Genomic DNA, 20,802 nt, shown 5'->3' on the forward strand with positions numbered 1-20,802 from the left:
TAAAATCACCAAAAATTATATTGCTTTTTTACCTGCTTAAAAATAAATTAACCATACAATATTTTAATTAAGCAAATAAATTAGTCATATTTTTTGTAGGAAAGGGATGTGTAGATCATTCTAGATCCACAACTTCAAATAGTTTTGAATGTTTACCTTATTGAAAGAAATTATACAGTTTGCAAATGCTTTTGGGGTATAAATTGGTAAAAATGATCTATTCTTAGCAATAACCGGATTTGGGTCATTGTTTCTTTAAAAATACTTGCATTATTTAACCAAGTTTAATCAGTTAATTAAAAGCAGATTTGGGAGCACCAAAGTGCTTTTTAAAAGTCACCAGATAAATGTGGTCCTATTTACTTTGAAATAAAAAAAAAAGTAAAAAGCCTGGTTATTTAAAACACTTTGTGACATACCTAATATTTTTCTTTGATTTGCCAGTAAAAAATTTGCCCTAATTAAAAATATAAAGTCTCCATCTGCATCATTTGAATGATTCTTGAAATGCAGTCAGGGCCAAAAAAAAAAAACATCCATCCAGGGCAGCACTATGGACAGCCTTGGTTTAGATCAAAGCATATTCATAAGTTAGAATGGCCTAGTTAAAGTTTACACTTAAATCCAATTGAGAATCTGTGGAAAAGGAAGCGGAGCCGTTTGTGCCGGTTCTCTAAAATGCCCAAGTTTGAATGCGTGAATAATTTTAGATGTCCTATTTTAAACTACATACTTAGTTTTTTTCTGATTCAGGCGGACTACCTCCTATGCTTCTGAGGTGTTGACTTCACATCTACCTGGGATATGTCCGGATAGACTGACCATTTTTAAATAAACATACAGATGTTATTAGGTGTGACTGAAACATCTGCAATCTTGCTTTATTTGATGAGCATTATTGCCTTGTGTTTTGAAGATGTTTTATTAAAACTGGCATCATGGTCAAGGCAAGTTTTAACAATGCGAATTGTTTTATTATTTAATGCGCTGACTTTATATCTTTGTGTTGATTTTAATGTACTAGATATGACAAAAACAGTTTAAGAGTAAAGAATTATAGCATTATGTGACTGAGATATTACAAAATAACATTGTGGAGAATGGAAAATATTACACATTGTAGTTTACTTTTTAGAGTACATTTAACGTAAATTTACGTCTCTTTGCTACATCTTTACTACAGCTTCAGTGACCCTTTAAGTGTGATTTTTCTAACCACCACTTATGAATCTTGCTATCAGAAAGCCTCCGAAGGACCAGTGAAACATTTCAAAAAGCAATGAAAGATGTTCAGCTGCTTGCAGTTGAAGCACTCGGGGTTAACATGATGGGGATGAATGAGATAGATAGATCTTTTTTTTTTTTGTACATCACAAGTTCACTGGCTACAACTCCTTGATTGAAAAGAATGAAACTGATGTGGTTATTTTCTTTAAATATAGTTATTTTTAAAGATAGATGCATTTTTGAGTGATGAACAAATCCAGTTTCATTCCCCCCAGCCTCCGCCTTGTTCTGGCATTACTTCCTCCACCCTTCCCACTTGTCCTTACTTTCTCGGCTTGTTACCTTGGCTCCCTTGTTATCTTCCAAGCCTACCCTCCAGCTCTTTTACTCTGTTTATCCATGCATATTTTCTTCTTTTATTTAACTCTTTTTTGTCCACTCAACATTTACATTTCTTATATTAATGCTTCTTCTGTCCTCCTTTTAAAAGCTCATCTCTTCTCTTTTCCCTTTCTTCCAATCCTTATGCCTTCTTTCCTTCCTCAATGTCTCCCCTGACACCTTGTCTTTTCTTTTATCTCTCTTTTCCATTTTCAGTTTTTTTATTTTTTTCCTCTTTTCCCATTTATTCTCCTCCCCATCCCTTCTTTCATTTCCTCTATTGGCCTCTCATCTTCCCTCCTGATGAAGTGAAAAAATGCCAACACACATGGATGAGGTAAACACACACACAGATGCATGTTCATAGCCCAGAGGCAGGTCTGTCTGGGTCCAGCTTGCTCGCTGTTTACCGGCACCAAGGAGACTTTAGGAGACAAACACCATCTGCGGAGACATGGAAGAGCTTCATAACGACATCGGAGAGCTCGTGTGCTTCTGTGTCTGTGAGGAAAAGTTTAAGTGCACCGTCATAGCCTTGAAGCACGATCCGTGGTGACATTTGAGCAAGCAACTCTGTGCGTGTGTGTAAATGGGAGAGCGTGTAAATGTGTGTAAGTGGAGTAGCTACAGTGGTTTTTCGCCTCCGGCAGCCTCCCTAATGATCAGCCTGGCCATATGGTGTTGCCCTCCTAACACATACACAACCACACACGTGCAAGGACACACATGCACACTAGGGGACAGGGTTGATTTAATTCACAGCCTAGCAGAGGACCCAAAATTGAGATTAAGGTCAGATCTCTGCTTCTCATGCAGTGGACCGGAGGGAAAATTCGTCCCTGAGCACTGACTGCAGGTCGACACTGTTGAACTAAACTCTTCTATTCAGGAAGTTTTATTTCATCTTGAAATTGTGTAAGAAAATACTGCAGAGGATGTTACCTCAAATGGCTGCTAGAGAGACTTTTTAAGCAGAGGGCAGAAATGTAATGCGATGAAAATACCTTCTTTGTTTTAAAATTTAAAACTGAAAAGGAATACTGAACCCTGTGTGACCCAGGTGGCAAACAAGGAGTAATTTTAGCTACCTACATGCAAAGTGCCCTTACACACAATATTCCCTGCAATTACTTATTTTTAACTTCTGCAAACATCTAATAAGGCAAAGAAAAGCTAAAGTAAAAAAAATGAAAGAGTAACAGACGCGTGAATCATTGAGTGATATGTCATTCCAGAGTTTTGAAACCACTATTGGGGAAACTATATGACAAACCCGACCTTGCCCTTGGATCCACCGTTAATACAGTCGGAAATGAGGAGAGACCTGTTTGTCTTTTGTGTCTAAAAACTCTGGCAGCAGATAGCATGAAACAAAAACAAAAAAATTAAGGCAGCACCTGGAGACTTAACACCTCAGTTACACCAGACTCCTTTCATCAAAAACTCAATGAGTATCGCCAACAGGCCAGTCGTTTCGAGAGTGTGGCATCACCTCCTTAGCAGCCATTTATGGAAGTCAGGTGTGTGGAGGCAGGGAAACATTTCAAACATGCAGGACCTCCTTTAGGTCACGAGGACCAGAGTTAAACAAGTCTGGATTAGGGAAATGCAAATATTATGCACGTGAGCCTTTTTTCATAAGCTAAAATATAATTGGTGCAAAGTTTTGCACAAAAACATTGTCATATACTTTGTGAAATGGAAAGAGTTGATAGACCAAGAGTCAAATGTTTACAATGCTTAAAAAAGCTTTCAATGTTTCATTCATTGCACTCAGTGTTACAGTATAGAAAAGGTGCCATGATATGAATCACACAGTCAGTGGACTCAGATTGTCTTCCTTAGCAGAATGGTTTGTGTCCTTACCTTTCACATGGGGTGTGTTTTATTTTATTATCATCAGACACAAATAGCTTAGGTTTAGTTATATTTTATTTTCAACATGAGCCCCATGGATAATTATAAGTAGCTTTGCAATCTGAAAAACTGGGCAAGTAATAAAAGAATCCCACAGAATTACAAGAATCAGTAAAAGCAATAATTTAGTCAGTGTCAAAATTAAAAAATCAAGCATTATCTTTTGATATATTTCTGGTTTTCCAGACATAATTGGCTGCATAGGTGACAGTTACATTCACTGCTGCTTCACTAAAAAAAGATTAAGTTTTATTTGTTTTATCTTTTATATTATATTGCATAATTAGTACACTGGTTGGTGACATTGGAGCTGTCACCAATGTCACCTGACTATGCTGTACCTCTAATTTAATTAATCTGAGTAACCCTGTTGATAACCACACAGTATGTTCAAAACTAAATGGAATTTATCCTAGGTTTTATTTTCCTTTACTATGCAGCCTGATTGTTTTTCCGGACTGGTTCTTATAGCCTGTAGTCTGGTAACTTTTTCTATAGTTTTAGTGATGTGTGACCCTGTATTTCATTGCCTTTTGCTTTGCTGCTGACAAACCTGAATTTACCCATTGTGGGACAGTAAAGGATTTTCTATTCTATTCTGTTCTGTTCACACTTGATCAATACAAATGTAGTTGACATAACAGCTAATTGTAGTGTTGTACTGTGAAGATCAGATGTGATGCAGCCACATAATCAGCAATGTGGAAGCCAAGTGGTCTGGGTCTGTGCATGACATATCTTTCATGAGTCTACACTGAGTAGACTGCTTGCACATGATTAGTTTACTATATATATATATATATATATATTTTTATGGGCACCTCACCCACATTTCACTGATGCTCCAGCAGTTATACGTGTATTTTGCAGCAGCAAAAGTATTACTTTTCTTTGTAAATTATGTGCCAATATTCTCCATATGCTGTCATTAATATTTCTAATTCCATCGATGAGAAATATGCACTTTGAGGCTTATTGTTTCCTCCCATTGCCATGGTGAATCGTGTTATCTGCCTTCCATTGATGAGGGTTTCTTATTTACTCGCACTCGTGCTTAACTGCGGGCGACTTTGACTCGGAGTTGAGTAACTCAAGTGTTAAAGTCATATTGGATAGCAGACCTTTTCGTTATTTATTAAAGTTTTATTTATTTCAGATGCTTTGTTTTAGGAATAAAAATACTTAGATTTTTGTGAGGCAGATGGAGTCTCTTCTAAACTCTTCATCGACGATGCTTGCACACTGACATGACGTCTGGTCATGACACGACCAGCTACTTCCACCCAAACGTCCCTTATTATCACTCCACCTCAGTGCTGCGGTAGATGTTTGTTCATGTTTACTAAACCCTGAGGCGACATTTAACTGAAACACTGAACTCAGCAGAACTGATAAAAAGCCTCTTGATCTCATTACCCGACACTCCTAGATCGGCACATTTTCCACTAGGAGGACCAAATGGAGCCAAAAAACTCGACGGGCGACGAAAGCTGCTGCATCTAATCAGCTTTATGGGGAGGGGGAGGTCAAGAGGGGTAATCTAAACCCACCCCTTACATCCTCTTCACCTCACCTCTGCTAATTCCAACAAACACTAGATCAAGCTGAAACAAATACTGGAGTTTGATCTGAGGTGTCAGTGTGTGTATCTCTCCTGCGTTTGTTGTACCTAGTTTATACCAGGGCTGAAAGGTCACTGGTCCTTCAACACCTGTCAGCTTTAACAAACTGTGCTCATAATGTACAGCACACACACACACACACACACACACTGAAGAAGCCAAGGTGACAGTACAGCTGGAGGATAAAACCTTCAGTACATTTTATAGCTCATGAAGTCTCAGTGTGCAGCTTTAACTCTTTCAGGAGTTTGAGCCTTCATCCTGTATGACCTTCAGGAAAACATGCATCTAGCATTTACATCAGAATCAGCAAGTGTGAATGGGAAATGCCTCGAGCGAAGAAGCAAATTGGCTCACCAGTAAGTTAACCTTGAATTTAATCACAATAGGCACACAAAAAACAAATTTCATCCTGTAGTTTAAGGCCCACCAACTGTGCTTGAGAAACTATTCATAGCACTGAATGTTTTGTTACATTACAACTGCAAACCTCCCTGTATTTTATTAGCATTTTATGTTACAGAGCAACACAAAGCATCACATTCCACAATACTGTCCTGAAAAAGTTATACACAGTTACACTATTCTTACTATTTAGCGGACTTATTAAGTCACTTTGTTGCACTGTATTTCATCAAGTAAAAAAGGCTGAATACAAATGCAAATCAGGTTTTTTTTATTTGTAAAATTTTTTAAAACCATGTATCGTATTCTTTCTACATAGTGATTGTGCACTGCTGTGTTTTTTATCACCTAAAAATCCCTATAAAATCATCTGAAGTTTATGATTGCACCTCAAGTGAATGTGAAAAAGTTTAAGGGGTGTGAATACTTATTGCAAGGCAGCTCTTTGTCCAACTAAATGTTACATCTAAAGTAAAGCATAGGAAACACAGCAGTGACGATCCACCATCATCCCAGTGCCCAGGAAACCCACCATCCTAGGATTAAATGACTACAGGCCTGTAGCCCTGACGTCTGTGGTCATGAAATCCTTTGACCGGCTGGTGTTGAAGCACCTGAAAGACATCACAGGCCCCCAGCTGGACCCTCCGCAATTTGCTTACCGAGCAAACAGGTCTGCAGATGATGCTGTTAACTTAGGTCTACACTTCATCCTGCAACACCTCGACCACCCAGGGACGTACGCCAGGATCCTGTTTGTAGACTTCAGCTCGGCCTTCAACACCATCATACCAGACATCCTCCACCAGAAGCTCACCCAGCTCAACGTCCCAGCCTCCACTTGTCAATGGATCAACAGCTTCCTGACGGACCGACAGCAGCAGGTGAGACTGGGGAGCATCTTCTCCCGATCCAAATCAATAAGTACTGGTGCCCCCCAGGGGTGTGTTCTATCCCCACTTCTCTTCTCTCTGTACACAAATGACTGCACCTCAACGGACTCATCCGTGAAACTCCTGAAGTTTGCACATGACACCACTGTCATTGGACTGATCCAGGACGGTGATGAGTCTGCATACAGACAGCAGGTGGATCGGCTGGTACACTGGTGCGGTCAGAACTACCTTGAACTGAACCCACTCAAGACTGTGGAAATGGTGGTGGACCTTCGGAGAACACCACCCCCATACACCCCCCTCACCATCCTCAACAACACTGTATCGGCCGTGGACCACTTCAGGTTCCTAGGAACCACCATTTCTGAGGACCTGAAATGGTCTTCACACATAGACACTGTTTGGAAGAAGGCCCAGCAGAGACCGTACTTCCTGAGGCAACTCAAGAATTCAACCTTCCACAGGAGCTGTTGGTCATCTTCTACACTGCCATCATTCAGTCTGTCCTGTCTTCATCCATCTCAGTGTGGTTTGGCTCATCCACAAAACAGAACAGGTCCAGACTGCAACGAATAATCAGGAATGCAGAGAGAATAATCAGAGCTGACCTTCCCTCCATCCAGGACTTCTACAGGTCTAGGGTCAGGAAAAGAGCTGCTAAAATCTCTGCAGACCCCACACACCCTGCACATAAACTGTTCAGAGTTTTACCTTCAGGTGGCGCTACAGAGACAGTTTCTTCTCCCAGGCTGTTTCTCTGATGAACATTTAATAGAGTACAAAACAACCTCATACTGAAGTTGCAAATACACCTTTGTATATATGTATATTGTATATATGTTTTTAAGGACATAATGATATATGCATAAATATATCTTATAACGCATAAAAAAAAAAAAAAAAGAAAACCCAGAGAGCAAAGTGTACTGGAGTCAAATTCCTTGTTTGTATGTACGAACTTGGCAATAAAGCTGATTCTGACTCCATAAAATTTGATTTGACGGACACGGTGGTGGCGGAGGAGGAAACCCATGTATGTCAACTCCTGGTTCGACTCCGGGCCCGTTAACGTTTGCCGCATGTCTCCCGCCTCTCTTCACCCCATTCGCTGTCAGACCAGAAAATTGAAAATACAGGTCCTTCTCAAAATATTAGCATATTGTGATAAAGTTCATTATTTTCCATAATGTCATGATGAAAATTTAACATTCATATATTTTAGATTCATTGCACACTAACTGAAATATTTCAGGTCTTTTATTGTCTTTAATACGGATGATTTTGGCATACAGCTCATGAAAACCCAAAATTCCTATCTCACACAATTAGCATATTTCATCCGACCAATAAAAGAAAAGTGTTTTTAATACAAAAAACGTCAACCTTCAAATAATCATGTACAGTTATGCACTCAATACTTGGTCAGGAATCCTTTTGCAGAAATGACTGCTTGAATGCGGCGTGGCATGGAGGCAATCAGCCTGTGGCACTGCTGAGGTCTTATGGAGGCCCGGGATGCTTCGATAGCGGCCTTTATCTCATCCAGAGTGTTGGGTCTTGAGTCTCTCAACGTTCTCTTCACAATATCCCACAGATTCTCTATGGGGTTCAGGTCAGGAGAGTTGGCAGGCCAATTGAGCACAGTGATACCATGGTCAGTAAACCATTTACCAGTGGTTTTGGCACTGTGAGCAGGTGCCAGGTCGTGCTGAAAAATGAAATCTTCATCTCCATAAAGCTTTTCAGCAGATGGAAGCATGAAGTGCTCCAAAATCTCCTGATAGCTAGCTGCATTGACCCTGCCCTTGATAAAACACAGTGGACCAACACCAGCAGCTGACACGGCACCCCAGACCATCACTGACTGTGGGTACTTGACACTGGACTTCTGGCATTTTGGCATTTCCTTCTCCCCAGTCTTCCTCCAGACTCTGGCACCTTGATTTCCGAATGACATGCAGAATTTGCTTTCATCCGAAAAAAGTACTTTGGACCACTGAGCAACAGTCCAGTGCTGCTTCTCTGTAGCCCAGGTCAGGCGCTTCTGCCGCTGTTTCTGGTTCAAAAGTGGCTTGACCTGGGGAATGTGGCACCTGTAGCCCATTTCCTGCACACGCCTGTGCACGGTGGCTCTGGATGTTTCTACTCCAGACTCAGTCCACTGCTTCCGCAGGTCCCCCAAGGTCTGGAATCGGCCCTTCTCCACAATCTTCCTCAGGGTCCGGTCACCTCTTCTCGTTGTGTAGCGTTTTCTGCCACACTTTTTCCTTCCCACAGACTTCCCACTGAGGTGCCTTGATACAGCACTCTGGGAACAGCCTATTCGTTCAGAAATGTCTTTCTGTGTCTTACCCTCTTGCTTGAGGGTGTCAATAGTGGCCTTCTGGACAGCAGTCAGGTCGGCAGTCTTACCCATGATTGGGGTTTTGAGTGATGAACCAGGCTGGGAGTTTTAAAGGCCTCAGGAATCTTTTGCAGGTGTTTAGAGTTAACTCGTTGATTCAGATGATTAGGTTCATAGCTCGTTTAGAGACCCTTTTAATGATATGCTGATTTTGTGAGATAGGAATTTTGGGTTTTCATGAGCTGTATGCCAAAATCATCCGTATTAAGACAATAAAAGACCTGAAATATTTCAGTTAGTGTGCAATGAATCTAAAATATATGAATGTTAAATTTTCATCATGACATTATGGAAAATAATGAACTTTATCACAATATGCTAATATTTTGAGAAGGACCTGTATATATATAATAAATTTGACTTAACATTTTTTTACGGTAATGTACATTTACATTGTTTAAAATTTGAATCTACATTATTTCAGAAAAGTGAGTACACCCCTCACATTTTTTGTAAATATTTCATTATATCTTTTCATGGGATAACACTGAAGAGATGACATTTTGGCACAATGCAATGTAGTCAGTATACAGCTTGTAGAACAGTGAAAATTGCAAAAATGCTGATTAACTGAGTTGTTTAAAATCATGGTTAAAATCCCATTTACAGTTGCCTTTGACTGTTCTACTTAAACTAACTGAAACATCATTAACTTTACTCTGTAGTCCAACTTTTCTTCACTTTTCTTTACTTTCCATTATCATGCCACTGCAATGTAGTTTTTTCATCATGTAAAGAACTTTGAATTGTCTTGTTGCTAAAATGTTCTATACAAATAAACTTGCCTTGTCTAATGGTGCTCAGCGTCATATCCAGAGGTTGTCTTTGAAACTGACGTATGAGTACTGCCAGTATTGCTTTAGGAGCTGGAAGGTGGAGTGGGGGTCAGCCTGTCAGCGCTAAGACCATACACCACTCACTGCACTCAATTTGGTCTGCATGCTGTCATCCCAGAAGGAAGCCTCTTCTAAAGCAGAATAAGGACATGGATTACTGGAACCACTCCCTGTGGTCTCATGAGACCAAGATAAACGTATTTGGTACACATGATGTCAAGCATGTGTGGCAGCAACCAGCGAGGAGTACAAAGACAACTGTGTCTTGCCTACAGTCAAGCATGGTGGTGGGAGTGCCACGGTTTGGGGCTTCATGAGTGCTTGCCGCTATAGTTCACTGAGGAAACCATGAATGTCAACACGTACTGTTACTAAAGATCCCCTCGCTTCAGAAATTGCACCGCACTGCAGTATTCATGCATGATAACGACCCCGAACACACCTCCAAGATGACCACTGCCTTGCTAAAGACACTGAGGGTAAAGGTGCTGGACCGCCCAAGCATGTCTCCTGACTGAAAGCCAATTGAGCATCTGTGGGGCATCCTCAAATGAAAGGTGGAGGAGCATATGTCTTTAATACCCACCAGCTCCGTAACTTCGTCATGGAGGAGTGGAAGAGAACTCCAGGGGCAACCTTTGAAGCTCTAGTGAACTCCATGTCCAACAGAGTTAAGGCAGTGTTAGAAATAATGGTGGCCAAACAATATATTGACACTTTGGGCAGAATTTGTTCCATTAGGGGTGTACTCACTTTTGTTGCCAGCGGTTTAGACATTAATGACTGTGCGTTTAGTTATTTTGAGGGGAAAGCAAATTTACACCGTTCTACAAGCTGTAGACTGACTACTTTACATTGTATCAAAGTGTTATCTCTTCAGTGTTGTCCCATGAAAAGATACAATAAAATATGTCCAAAGATGTGAGGGGTATACTTACTTTTGTGGGATCCTGTAAGATTTAAAGAAATGTGGTGGTTTACTTTGTAAAAGTGCAAGAACAATCTTCATTGTTTGATTGCTACCATAGTTACAATGTGATGCTACAAGTTCAGTTTATTGTTTGTGTTTGAGCTACTTTTGTCCACATTCACAGCTCATTAAATAATAACCAATTATCTCTGTTTGCTTTTCATTAGTGATGCTGATGGTCTCAACAGAAATAATGGCCCCAAATTCAATTCAGCTCAAGACCGCATACAAGCCTTGACACTCCATACCAAGAAAATACATACCTCAAATAAACCATGTTAAAATGTATTTATTTATTTATTTATTTATTATACCCCTCTTCTTTATCCTCTTTTCTAACATAAAAGCAATGTAGCCACCAAACAAATACATAACTAAGGTTTTGCTGACTGCACAGTTTTGATTATATTATGTTAATTTCCCATAAAAACATTCAACATGTGGAATAACTGCCTAATAAACATGTATTAGAGCAGTGAGACGTTGTGCAAAGACTAGTCAATTCTGTTTTAGACAGGATGCATTCATTTTTACTTGTATAAATATGAGTTAAAAATCCAGACTATAGCTCTTAGATTTATCTCAGTAATGGAAAAACTCAAAAACAATAAACATTTCTGCAGACTGTATGACGACTTATTTCTGTCAAAACCAAGCTCCAGCTTTTAATTTGAGTGACTGATAGTTGAACCTAAAGTAGCATTGTATTTAAACATTATTTGTTTTCTTATTTATATATACTGGCAAGCTTTATATCTGCTAACTTCAGAAGCATCATGAGCGTGGGATTAAAATGAAGCTAAAACAGTAAACTCCATTTGATTCTCTCACAACCCCTGATCCTTTATCCCTGTAGTTTTTGTCACACCAGTGATTGCATGTGGTAATTAAACATCCATTGCCTCTACACTGCTTACACCCCTTGGGAGGACACAGACCAAGATCAGCAGAAACAGCCATCTTAGCTCAAACATCCCCTGAGAACCCCCTAACTGGTGGATACACCGTGGTCTTACTAGGATTAACTCAAACCTTAAATCTTATCCCAGCTGAGTCAGCATTGGGAGTGTCAGACAGAAGTATCTGTTTGGGATTTAACTTGTTTTCGAATCTCTCTCACTTATCCATAGGAAATAACATGCTTTTCTAATCATTTTATTGGTAAATTAAACTGCTTCACTGGCCAAATGCTAGGTTAAACCTAAAAGGTCAGTAATCTGTTCTAAAACTTTAATTACAAATGTTGGATAAATAATTACCAACTATCAGTAGAGTAATTTATGGACTTAAGTAAAACTGTTCTTTGAAAAGGAACCATAGCTAAGAACTGAAGCCGAACAATCACAACTGACAGTTTTACATTGGCCTTGAACGTCGCGGTCAGGAACACTGGCCTCATTTTTGACCCATATTTTTAATTCCTATGTTAAAGTAGCCCTTCCTTCACCTGCACCACATTTTAAAAACCAGGTGCATCTTACAAGACCAGTAGTGCATGCTTGCAAACTGTAGACTCAACATCTGTGGATCGGTCCTGATCGTTCCCTTTAAGTTCTTCAGTTGTTCCAGAATGCTTCACAGGCGGATCCCATTTCTGCTTTAGTAGCATTGTCAGCCTTATTTTAAAAAAATCCAGCCTGGGATAACTAATTTCATCCAGGAAATACTCACAGGGATGAATGACCTGGATCAGAATGCTTCAATAAATATTCTACCAATATATATATATAATCGGTCCGATATCTGAGGTTAAATTATGATAAAATATTGATGATAATTTCATTTGACATGTGTGGACTAGATTTTAAAGTGTTGTTAGAAGAGTATGGTTATTTTTGCCTTTTTGAGTCTCTAGCCAGTCGTATCAAATGAAGCGGACCCCACAGTCTCCTTTAGACTGCTGCATAGGAACTCGGGCAGTGTGAAAAACTCAAATGACGTCCTGCAGTATTTACATATTTAATAAGCACAACAGGCATACTCTGCTGCGCTCCTCCGCCTGTTCTGTCTCACTCAGTGGAGTAAGGAGGAGGGTATGTGTGCATCTGTGGAAAACAGCAATAAAAAGAAAAGAAAGACAACTCATAACTGCGTCTCCATTTCTATTGTCCGTGTTAAAAAGTCATCGGATTTAGTTTGTTCTGAAATGTCACAACTTGCCTATTTATTTATTTTTATTGTATATTTTATTGTTATCTGGTGTTTAAACCCTACTATCTTATTTTTCCTTCAGTTTTAATTGTTTAATATAATATTTTTTATTTACTCAGTTTGCAAATGAATCTTACATCTTATGAGCATTTTATTCCTAAATTATTCTCATTTAACCTGTTTTATAATAATGTGTTTTCATGTCTTGATTTGGCTTTGTTCATCAGTTTTATTTGTTAAAAAGTACTTTATAATAAAAGCTGAACTCCACTGAACTAAATAAATGGTGATTAAAGACAAACAATGTATTTTAGACACATCTGTTTATTATCCTAAAAAGGTGTATTCCTGAGTACTGTTAATGTCTTAATGCATTATACTGTTTAAATCTAATGAGTTAGTGAAAAACATTTTATTATTAAACTCAGAGGCACAAATTTGGAGACGAGTAAAAGGAGGGCAAGCCACATTATGTATATATGGATAGTAGTCAACAAAAAAAAAAACAAATGTAAAATATTATAAAAAGAAAATCTGTTATGGGACGTTCCTCATCTTTCCTCCGCTTACTAAATCTCAGAGGCTGAAACCAAAACCCAAAAACATCTGTGAAAAAAAGATCGTAGGGAAGAGAAAGAGAGGCTGTGTTTCTGTTTTCTGATATTTTTGTCCTTTTTTCCTCCTGCTGCTTATTGGTTTAGAGCGGAGGAGGAAAAGGAATGAGGGACAAACATAAACAACGAGACAAACATCAAAACTGTCGACCTCAAGGGAGCAGCAGCACTCACTAACGAGCTGCGACAGCTAGAGAAGAAGTGAGAGGAAATGAGCGGAGGAGGAACGGAAAGGAAAACAAGGAAAGGAAGCGAGGATGTAGAGGAGGAGAAAACAGTGGCAAGATATAGGGAAGCAGATTTTCTTCAGCTAATTTAAAGCACTAAGACAACGTTAGCACTTTAAGCTTAGTTTTATGCACATACGTTTAATAAAAAAATTGCAACTCCACCAAAAACAAGGACAAAAATGGCTAATGCATCTTCCTGTTATTGACCAGAAGGAAACAATATGTACACAACAATAGTCCCAAAGCCAATCTGCAATATTTATAGTCAGACACCCACCACAATCATTCTCTCAGGCCTAATTAGCCACCGGTAAGTCAACTTTTCACCTCCCAGTTCATCAGAGAAAGCAGCTGGGTTAGTCAGTTTCATTTGTGTCATTTTTGGCAGCACTTTAAGTTAAATAATTCACCAAGTGAGCCAGGTTAAAATACAGTAGAAATATAGCTGAGTTATTACATTCAGATATTTGCATTTTACTGCTGCCTCATATTGCAACACATTATTCAGATCGTATATATTCGAAAACGTAGAATACATGCAAGTGACATGTTATCACAATCATAAGTTATGCTGTATAAGAACACGTTCTCTTTTGCAACAATTGTGTGTCTGTGTTTAGATATTTTGAAGTGAGCCAAGAGCTCTGACAGTCCCCCAGCAGGAGAGGAGTTTATGTTCTGCAGTGAATCAGAACAGGCCCTTAATGGGAGAGGGGAGGAAAGGCTTTATTAAACTGGACAAAAGCTATTTGGTGTTACTCCTGAAGGACAAGATGACAGGATCAGTGGTACCAGCAATCATTTGTGTTGGTCACAATGGTTCCAGAAAGCAAACACATCTACAGCTTTCATTCTGACACAAGACTGTAAACAGGAGAAAAACACAGTTCACTCAGAAGGCCTGAAAATAAAATGAAATCCCATTAAATAACCATGAAAGGGCAAAAATGTGCTGTTAAAGTTCAACAAAAACAATGGAATAACATAAAAACATAAGGAGGAGTTAACAAACCAAATAATACATAAAAGAAGAGCAGCTAAGACCAGATAAGAACCATGGTGTAAAATGAATGGGAGGACAGCATCATGGTAAAGAAGAAGATGGCTTTAGATTATACAAGAAGAGAAAGCTGCAAACAGTGGGGATAAAAACCTAGTTGTTGAATTAGCCGCAACAACCAACCAGAGAGAAATAAAAAACAAAGCCAGATGCTGACTGACCTTCATCTTCGTCGTTGGCTGTGACGGTGATGAGGACGAAGCCCACCTCCTTGTCTTCCTCCACACTGACCTCATACACTGGCTGGGCAAACGCTGGAGCGTTGTCATTGACATCGGTGACAAAGATCCTGACGTATGCGGTGTCTGAATGAAGACCCAACAGAGAAGAGACTCAATAGAATGTCTGTGTACACTATATATCATCACTGAATTTGGGATCCTAAGGATGATGCTGTATCTATTATGAAAATGTCTACACTTCTCAAACAAATACAGGACTACGAGGAAATCTTATTTAGGAAGATAAAATCTAGGTTGTGAAAAGTGCTTCATAAATGTCAAAATGTCCTTGCTAAAATCAGTGTTTTATAGATGAGAAAGTAAAAGGTTATAATCCTGTGTGATGTAAAGAGTAAGTTAATAAGTAAAACTTTATTTATATAGTTTTTTAAAGAAGAAAATAATAAAAAACATTTTTATGAAACAATAACTATAAGTACATCCATAAAGTTCAGCAGACTATTCTAAAAAGATACGTTTTTAATTGCCTGACATAAAGTCGATCTTAGAGCAGTGTCGTCCAAATTTATCATCAAACTTTTCATGCCAAAATCATAAAGTTGAAAATACTCGCAGGCCGCACAAATAATTTTTTTATATCTTAATTATAACTAACTAAATATCCAATATTTAATGAAACTGACAAAAAAGCCTGATTTTTGTAGGGCTCTGTAAATCTGCTTTTCAGTAAAAGTCATTGAAAGTTACTTGTCCTGTGAAATTAAAATGCTTCAGTGAAGCTACTTTGACATCACCATAGACTGTGAGAGTGTCAGTAGGAAAGAAGCCTTCGCTCCATAATCAACACCTTCAAGTGAGACTGAAATTTACAGCTGCCAACACGGAGAAGCAAAATGCTTTCTGGGGAAAGAATTAACAGTCAGAAGAGACGAAAACTGAGATGTTTGATCACAACAACAAGAAGTCTGTTTGGAGCAGTTAACGTGCGTCTTTCAAACAGCCCTTGGCAACAACTGTAAAGCATGGTGGAAGCAGCATTATGATGTATGTCTGTGCAGTGCACCAGTAATACAGTTAGCAAGTGGGTGGAATAATGACAAAAAAAGTGGAGGCAGTAAAAACAGCATTAACAAAACAAATCAAACCTGGGTTTGGCTAACATTAGTCAACCCTGTAGAAAATGTATGAACTATGATTAAAAGTTGGGTCTATGCCACGAAACCAACCAGTTTAAATGAGCTCCACGTTTTCTCAGATGTCAAGAGTGTGTGAAGTTTCTATAAATCCAAATATATTGATGGTGTATGTGAATATTTTTGTCTGTATTTATTATTTTGACCCTGTGTGGATCAATGAAAATCCATAAGGAATTCAAACTTTTTAAGCCAATTCTTATTTTTAAAATAACTAAATAATATCTTATATTATTAGTACATAATGAAAAAGAATGGTTCAAATACATGACTAAAAGCCTTAAATTATGATCACATTAATGCTCCTGAAGACTGTATGAAAACCCCTGGCTGCCACTCCACTGAGTAAACAATTTTAAGATAAATGTTATGACTTATGTCACATTAGTGGCATCATATTGATCACTTTAATTGCTCTAAGGTAAATTCTCTGTATTCATATTAGGAGCATGCAGTAAGTGAACAAGATGACGCCTGGAACTCAGAAGGATTTTTGTCTCTGAGGGTGGTACCTGTGTTTGGCTGGCCTTGCTGGCCTGGTCGGGATGACTCGGAGCCATCCTGCGACTGCACCTCGATCAGGTAGGAAGCTTTCTGCTCGCGGTCAAACGAAGCACGAGTGACTATGGTGCCGCTGCGGGAATCGATGTTAAAATAATGAGAGTCTCCACTCTCATCTTTCAGGATTGTGTAGTGAATCTGAAAAGAAGATGCAGAGAATAGATGAAGAAAGTAGAAGAAGTGGATATACAAATTCAGCCAAGGATCAGAGTAGCTGCTTGTTACCATCCCATGCAGACCCGAGTCAAGATCCGTTGCTGACACCTGAGCGACTGAGGTGCCAATCTGTGCTCCTTCGGGAACGGTGGCTTCGTAGGTGGATGACAGGAAGAAAGGAACATTGTCGTTGACATCTGATGACAAAATAAAGTGAAAAAAGAGACATTGAGGTCGGGACAGAGCCAATGAACTGAACACATTCTTCAATAGGTTCAGTTCAGAAACAAGCTTCGCATCCTCCTCTCCTGCTCACAGCCAAACAAACATTCCATCTTCCTTTGACCCACAGGACCCACAGCTGTCCAGTAACACCTCAAATTTTTTATCTTCCACCTCAGCCCTAGACCCTTCTGCTTCCACCTGTGTGTCACAAGAAGTCAGGTGAAGAGACAACTGGAGAGACTGAATCGGAACAAGGCTGCAGGTCCAGATCATGTCAGCCCTAGAGTCCTGAAGGCCTGTGCAGAGCAGCTCTGTGGGATTCTGCAGCACCTCTTCAACCTTAGCCTGGCCCAGAAGAAGGTTCCGGTGTTGTGGAAGACTTCCTGTCTTGTTCTGGTACCAAATAAAACTCACCCATCAGTCCTCAATGACTATAGACCTGTTGCCCTGACATCTCACATCATGAAGGTCCCAGAGAGACTCCTGTTGGCCCACCTGAGTAAGCAAACAGTAAACCATCAGGACCCCCTTCAGTTTGCTTATCGCTGTGGAGTTGGAGTTGAAGATGCCATCATTCACCTACTTCAACAAACCCACTGTCATCTGGACAAAGCCAGCAGCACTGTGAGGATCATGTTCTTTGATTTCTCCAGTGCATTTAATACAATCCAACCTGATTTGCTTTGTCAGAAACTCCAGAAGACTCAGGTGGAAGCCTCAACAATCTCCTGGATCAAAGACTACCTGACAAACAGACCACAGTTTGTGACACTGAACGGTTGTGAGTCTAACCAGGTAGTCAGCAGCACAGGAGCACCACAGGGGACTGTACTCTCACCATTCCTTTTCACTCTGTACACCTCAGACTTCCAGTACAAGACAGACTCCTGTCATCTGCAGAAATACTCGGATGATTCTGCAGTCATGAGGTGGATCAGAGATGGACAAGAAGCTGAGTACAGGAAGGTGGTGGACCGCTTTGTGGCCTGGTGTGGAAACAATCATCTCATTTTGAACATGACTAAAACAAAGGAGATGATTGTAAATTTTAAGAGAAACAGGAATAAGTCAAAAACTATTTCTATCATGGGAGAAGAAGTAGAGGTGGTGGAGGAGTATAAATACCTCGGTGTTCTCCTGGACAACAGACTAGAGTGGAGATGCAACTGTGAAGCCATCTACAAGAAGGGACAGAGCAGACTGTACTTCTTGAGGAAGCTTAGGTCCTTTGGTGTTTGCAGCAAGATGCTGCAGATCTTCTATAAGTCTGTTGTGGAGAGTCTGATCTCTTTAGCCATCATCTGCTGGGGAAGCAGCATCAGAGCCAGGGACTTAAAAAAGCTCAACAAGCTGATAAAGAAGGCTGGCTCTGTTCTGGGGACTCCTCTGGAACCTCTGGAGATCATTGTGGAAAGAAGGATTCTTCATAAAATGAAGAACATTATGGAGAACCCTGAGCATCCTCTTCATGAGACTGTCCTACAACAACAGAGTGTCTTCAGTCAGAGGCTTCTTCAGATCTGCTGTAAGACGGAGCTCTACAGGAGATCCTTCCTGCCCACAGCCATCAGCATCTACAACGGCTCTTTGAAGAAACCTTCATAATATGAGCTATAATAACATTTAATTTCCCTTTGGGATTAATAAAGTATTTTTGAATTTGAATATCTTTAATTTTCTTGAACATCATTTTCTTTTTTTGTTGCTGGCAGAATACAAACTGCTGTGCCTGCAAAAGCAGATTAAGCTGGATTTAAAACCCCACCACAAAGGGAAATAAAAAAAACCTTGGTTTTTGCAACACCTTACTCTGTCAAAGAAGATTAAACAGCAGAGATGAAGTACAGAGAAAAAAGTAACAGAAAAGTCTTTGCTCTGAAGTCCATCAGAAAAGGAAGTTGGACCGGGTCTCTCCTTGCAAATGAAAATTTAGTTATTAGCGAGGAATTATCCTTCTAACACCCTGAAGTGTCCACAAAGAAGCTTGTCAGCTCACTTTCAAGCTCCGCTAAGCCAATTAGAGCATCCAGAGAGGGTTTGTTCAAAGCCAATCAAAGTCAGGAAGTGTTTTCTCTTCTTTTCGTCCCTCCACCCACCCACAGATGCTGATTGAGAAATGAGTCACTTTTAAAATAAGGCGGCATGGAACTCACATCATTAGTCGTTGATGTTTTTATTCTTTCTGTCTCTGCCTGAGACGACCACAGAGCCTCATTACTCTCATTCCTCATCGTTTTTCAGGGCTGCCGCTCATTACGCCTGAGCTGCTCCTAGTGATGGCTTCTGCTCGTCACAGTTAAACGGTTACTTTTTACATGCAAGTGAATATGCAATTGATTATATATGTTTCAAACTGCAGTCAATAACAAAACTGAGGTCCAAATAAATATTAATAACCCATTTCTGTTATATTAACATGAGAATATAAAAGATTTTGCTTCTGATATCTTTTCATGCTACTCTTGGTCAGCAGCTTGTACTTTATGAAGCAGTTTTACCTATATATTTAAGCCTAACAGTTGTGGTTTGGAACAAACTGAACTTGTTGGTTAACTGAAACTACTTAAAAAAACATCAAAGTACTGCATAACCCAATCGCCTTCGATTGGAGTTATTTAAGATTAGGCATTTGTATGGAGACCTAACCCAAACTGCAATCTCTCCTAACCATTTTTTCTTGACAGCTGCAATTATTTGCTCTGAGTCAGACTTTTGGTCTTGATATGCTGCCCCAACATGGGTTAACTTGCTTCAGAAAGCCACTATAATACTCTAGCAAAGCAACAGACACGCTCATAGCTTTATCATTTGTTTCTAGAGATACATCTGACTCGACATATGCAGCTCCAGTCTTCAATTACCTCAGGTCTTGCTCCTGTAGACTATGTTTTTACCTGATGCAGTTAGTGCTATGCTAATGCTAACACGCTTTCATTCTGTTTTGACATGATTTCATAATTCAACTTGTATCATATTTCTTACAGAAGAATATTGTTCACCTGCGTCATAAACTCACTTCTTTGCTGTGAACATTGTGAAAATAATGAAAAAACCAGCTAACGTCCCACAGACAGTGAGATTCACTAACCAATACAGTCTCTTATTTAGCAAAATGTAATTGTAAAAGGAAAAAACACATGTTTTTGTGGAAAATCCAAATTCCTTAGGTCAATTAAATAACATACGTAGCCTATGATACAGTCTTGCAAGCTGTGTGTGCTATACAGGTCCTTCTCAAAATATTAGCATATTGTGATAAAGTTCATTATTTTCCATAATGTCATGATGAAAATTTAACATTCATATATTTTAGATTCATTGCGCACTAACTGAAATATTTCAGGTCTTTTATTGTCTTAATACGGATGATTTTGGCATACAGCTCATGAAAACCAAAAATTCCTATCTCACAAAATTAGCATATTTCATCCGACCAATAAAAGAAAAGTGTTTTTAATACAAAAAACGTCAACCTTCAAATAATCATGTACAGTTATGCACTCAATACTTGGTCGGGAATCCTTTTGCAGAAATGACTGCTTCAATGCGGCGTGGCATGGAGGCGATCAGCCTGTGGCACTGCTGAGGTCTTATGGAGGCCCAGGATGCTTCGATAGCGGCCTTTAGCTCATCCAGAGTGTTGGGTCTTGAGTCTCTCAACGTTCTCTTCACAATATCCCACAGATTCTCTATGGGGTTCAGGTCAGGAGAGTTGGCAGGCCAATTGAGCACAGTGATACCATGGTCAGTAAACCATTTACCAGTGGTTTTG

At 39.5% G+C, this 20,802-nt stretch overlaps 1 protein-coding gene across 1 annotated transcript in view; it reads right to left on the bottom strand.

Moving 5' to 3' along the window:
• si:dkey-22o22.2 (neural-cadherin) overlaps positions 1 to 20,802 on the bottom strand; it is a 185,274-nt gene that overhangs the window by 42,532 nt on the left and 121,940 nt on the right. The window contains exons 14-16 of the mRNA XM_047361368.1: positions 16,875 to 17,002; positions 16,601 to 16,787; positions 14,875 to 15,018 (exon numbers count right to left, since the gene is read on the bottom strand). Coding sequence (XP_047217324.1) covers positions 14,875 to 15,018; positions 16,601 to 16,787; positions 16,875 to 17,002 — 459 coding nt within the window. The remainder of the gene's footprint in view (positions 1 to 14,874; positions 15,019 to 16,600; positions 16,788 to 16,874; positions 17,003 to 20,802) is intronic.

Source organism: Girardinichthys multiradiatus, chromosome 3, assembly GCF_021462225.1.
Source record: "Girardinichthys multiradiatus isolate DD_20200921_A chromosome 3, DD_fGirMul_XY1, whole genome shotgun sequence".
NCBI lineage: Eukaryota > Metazoa > Chordata > Actinopteri > Cyprinodontiformes > Goodeidae > Girardinichthys > Girardinichthys multiradiatus.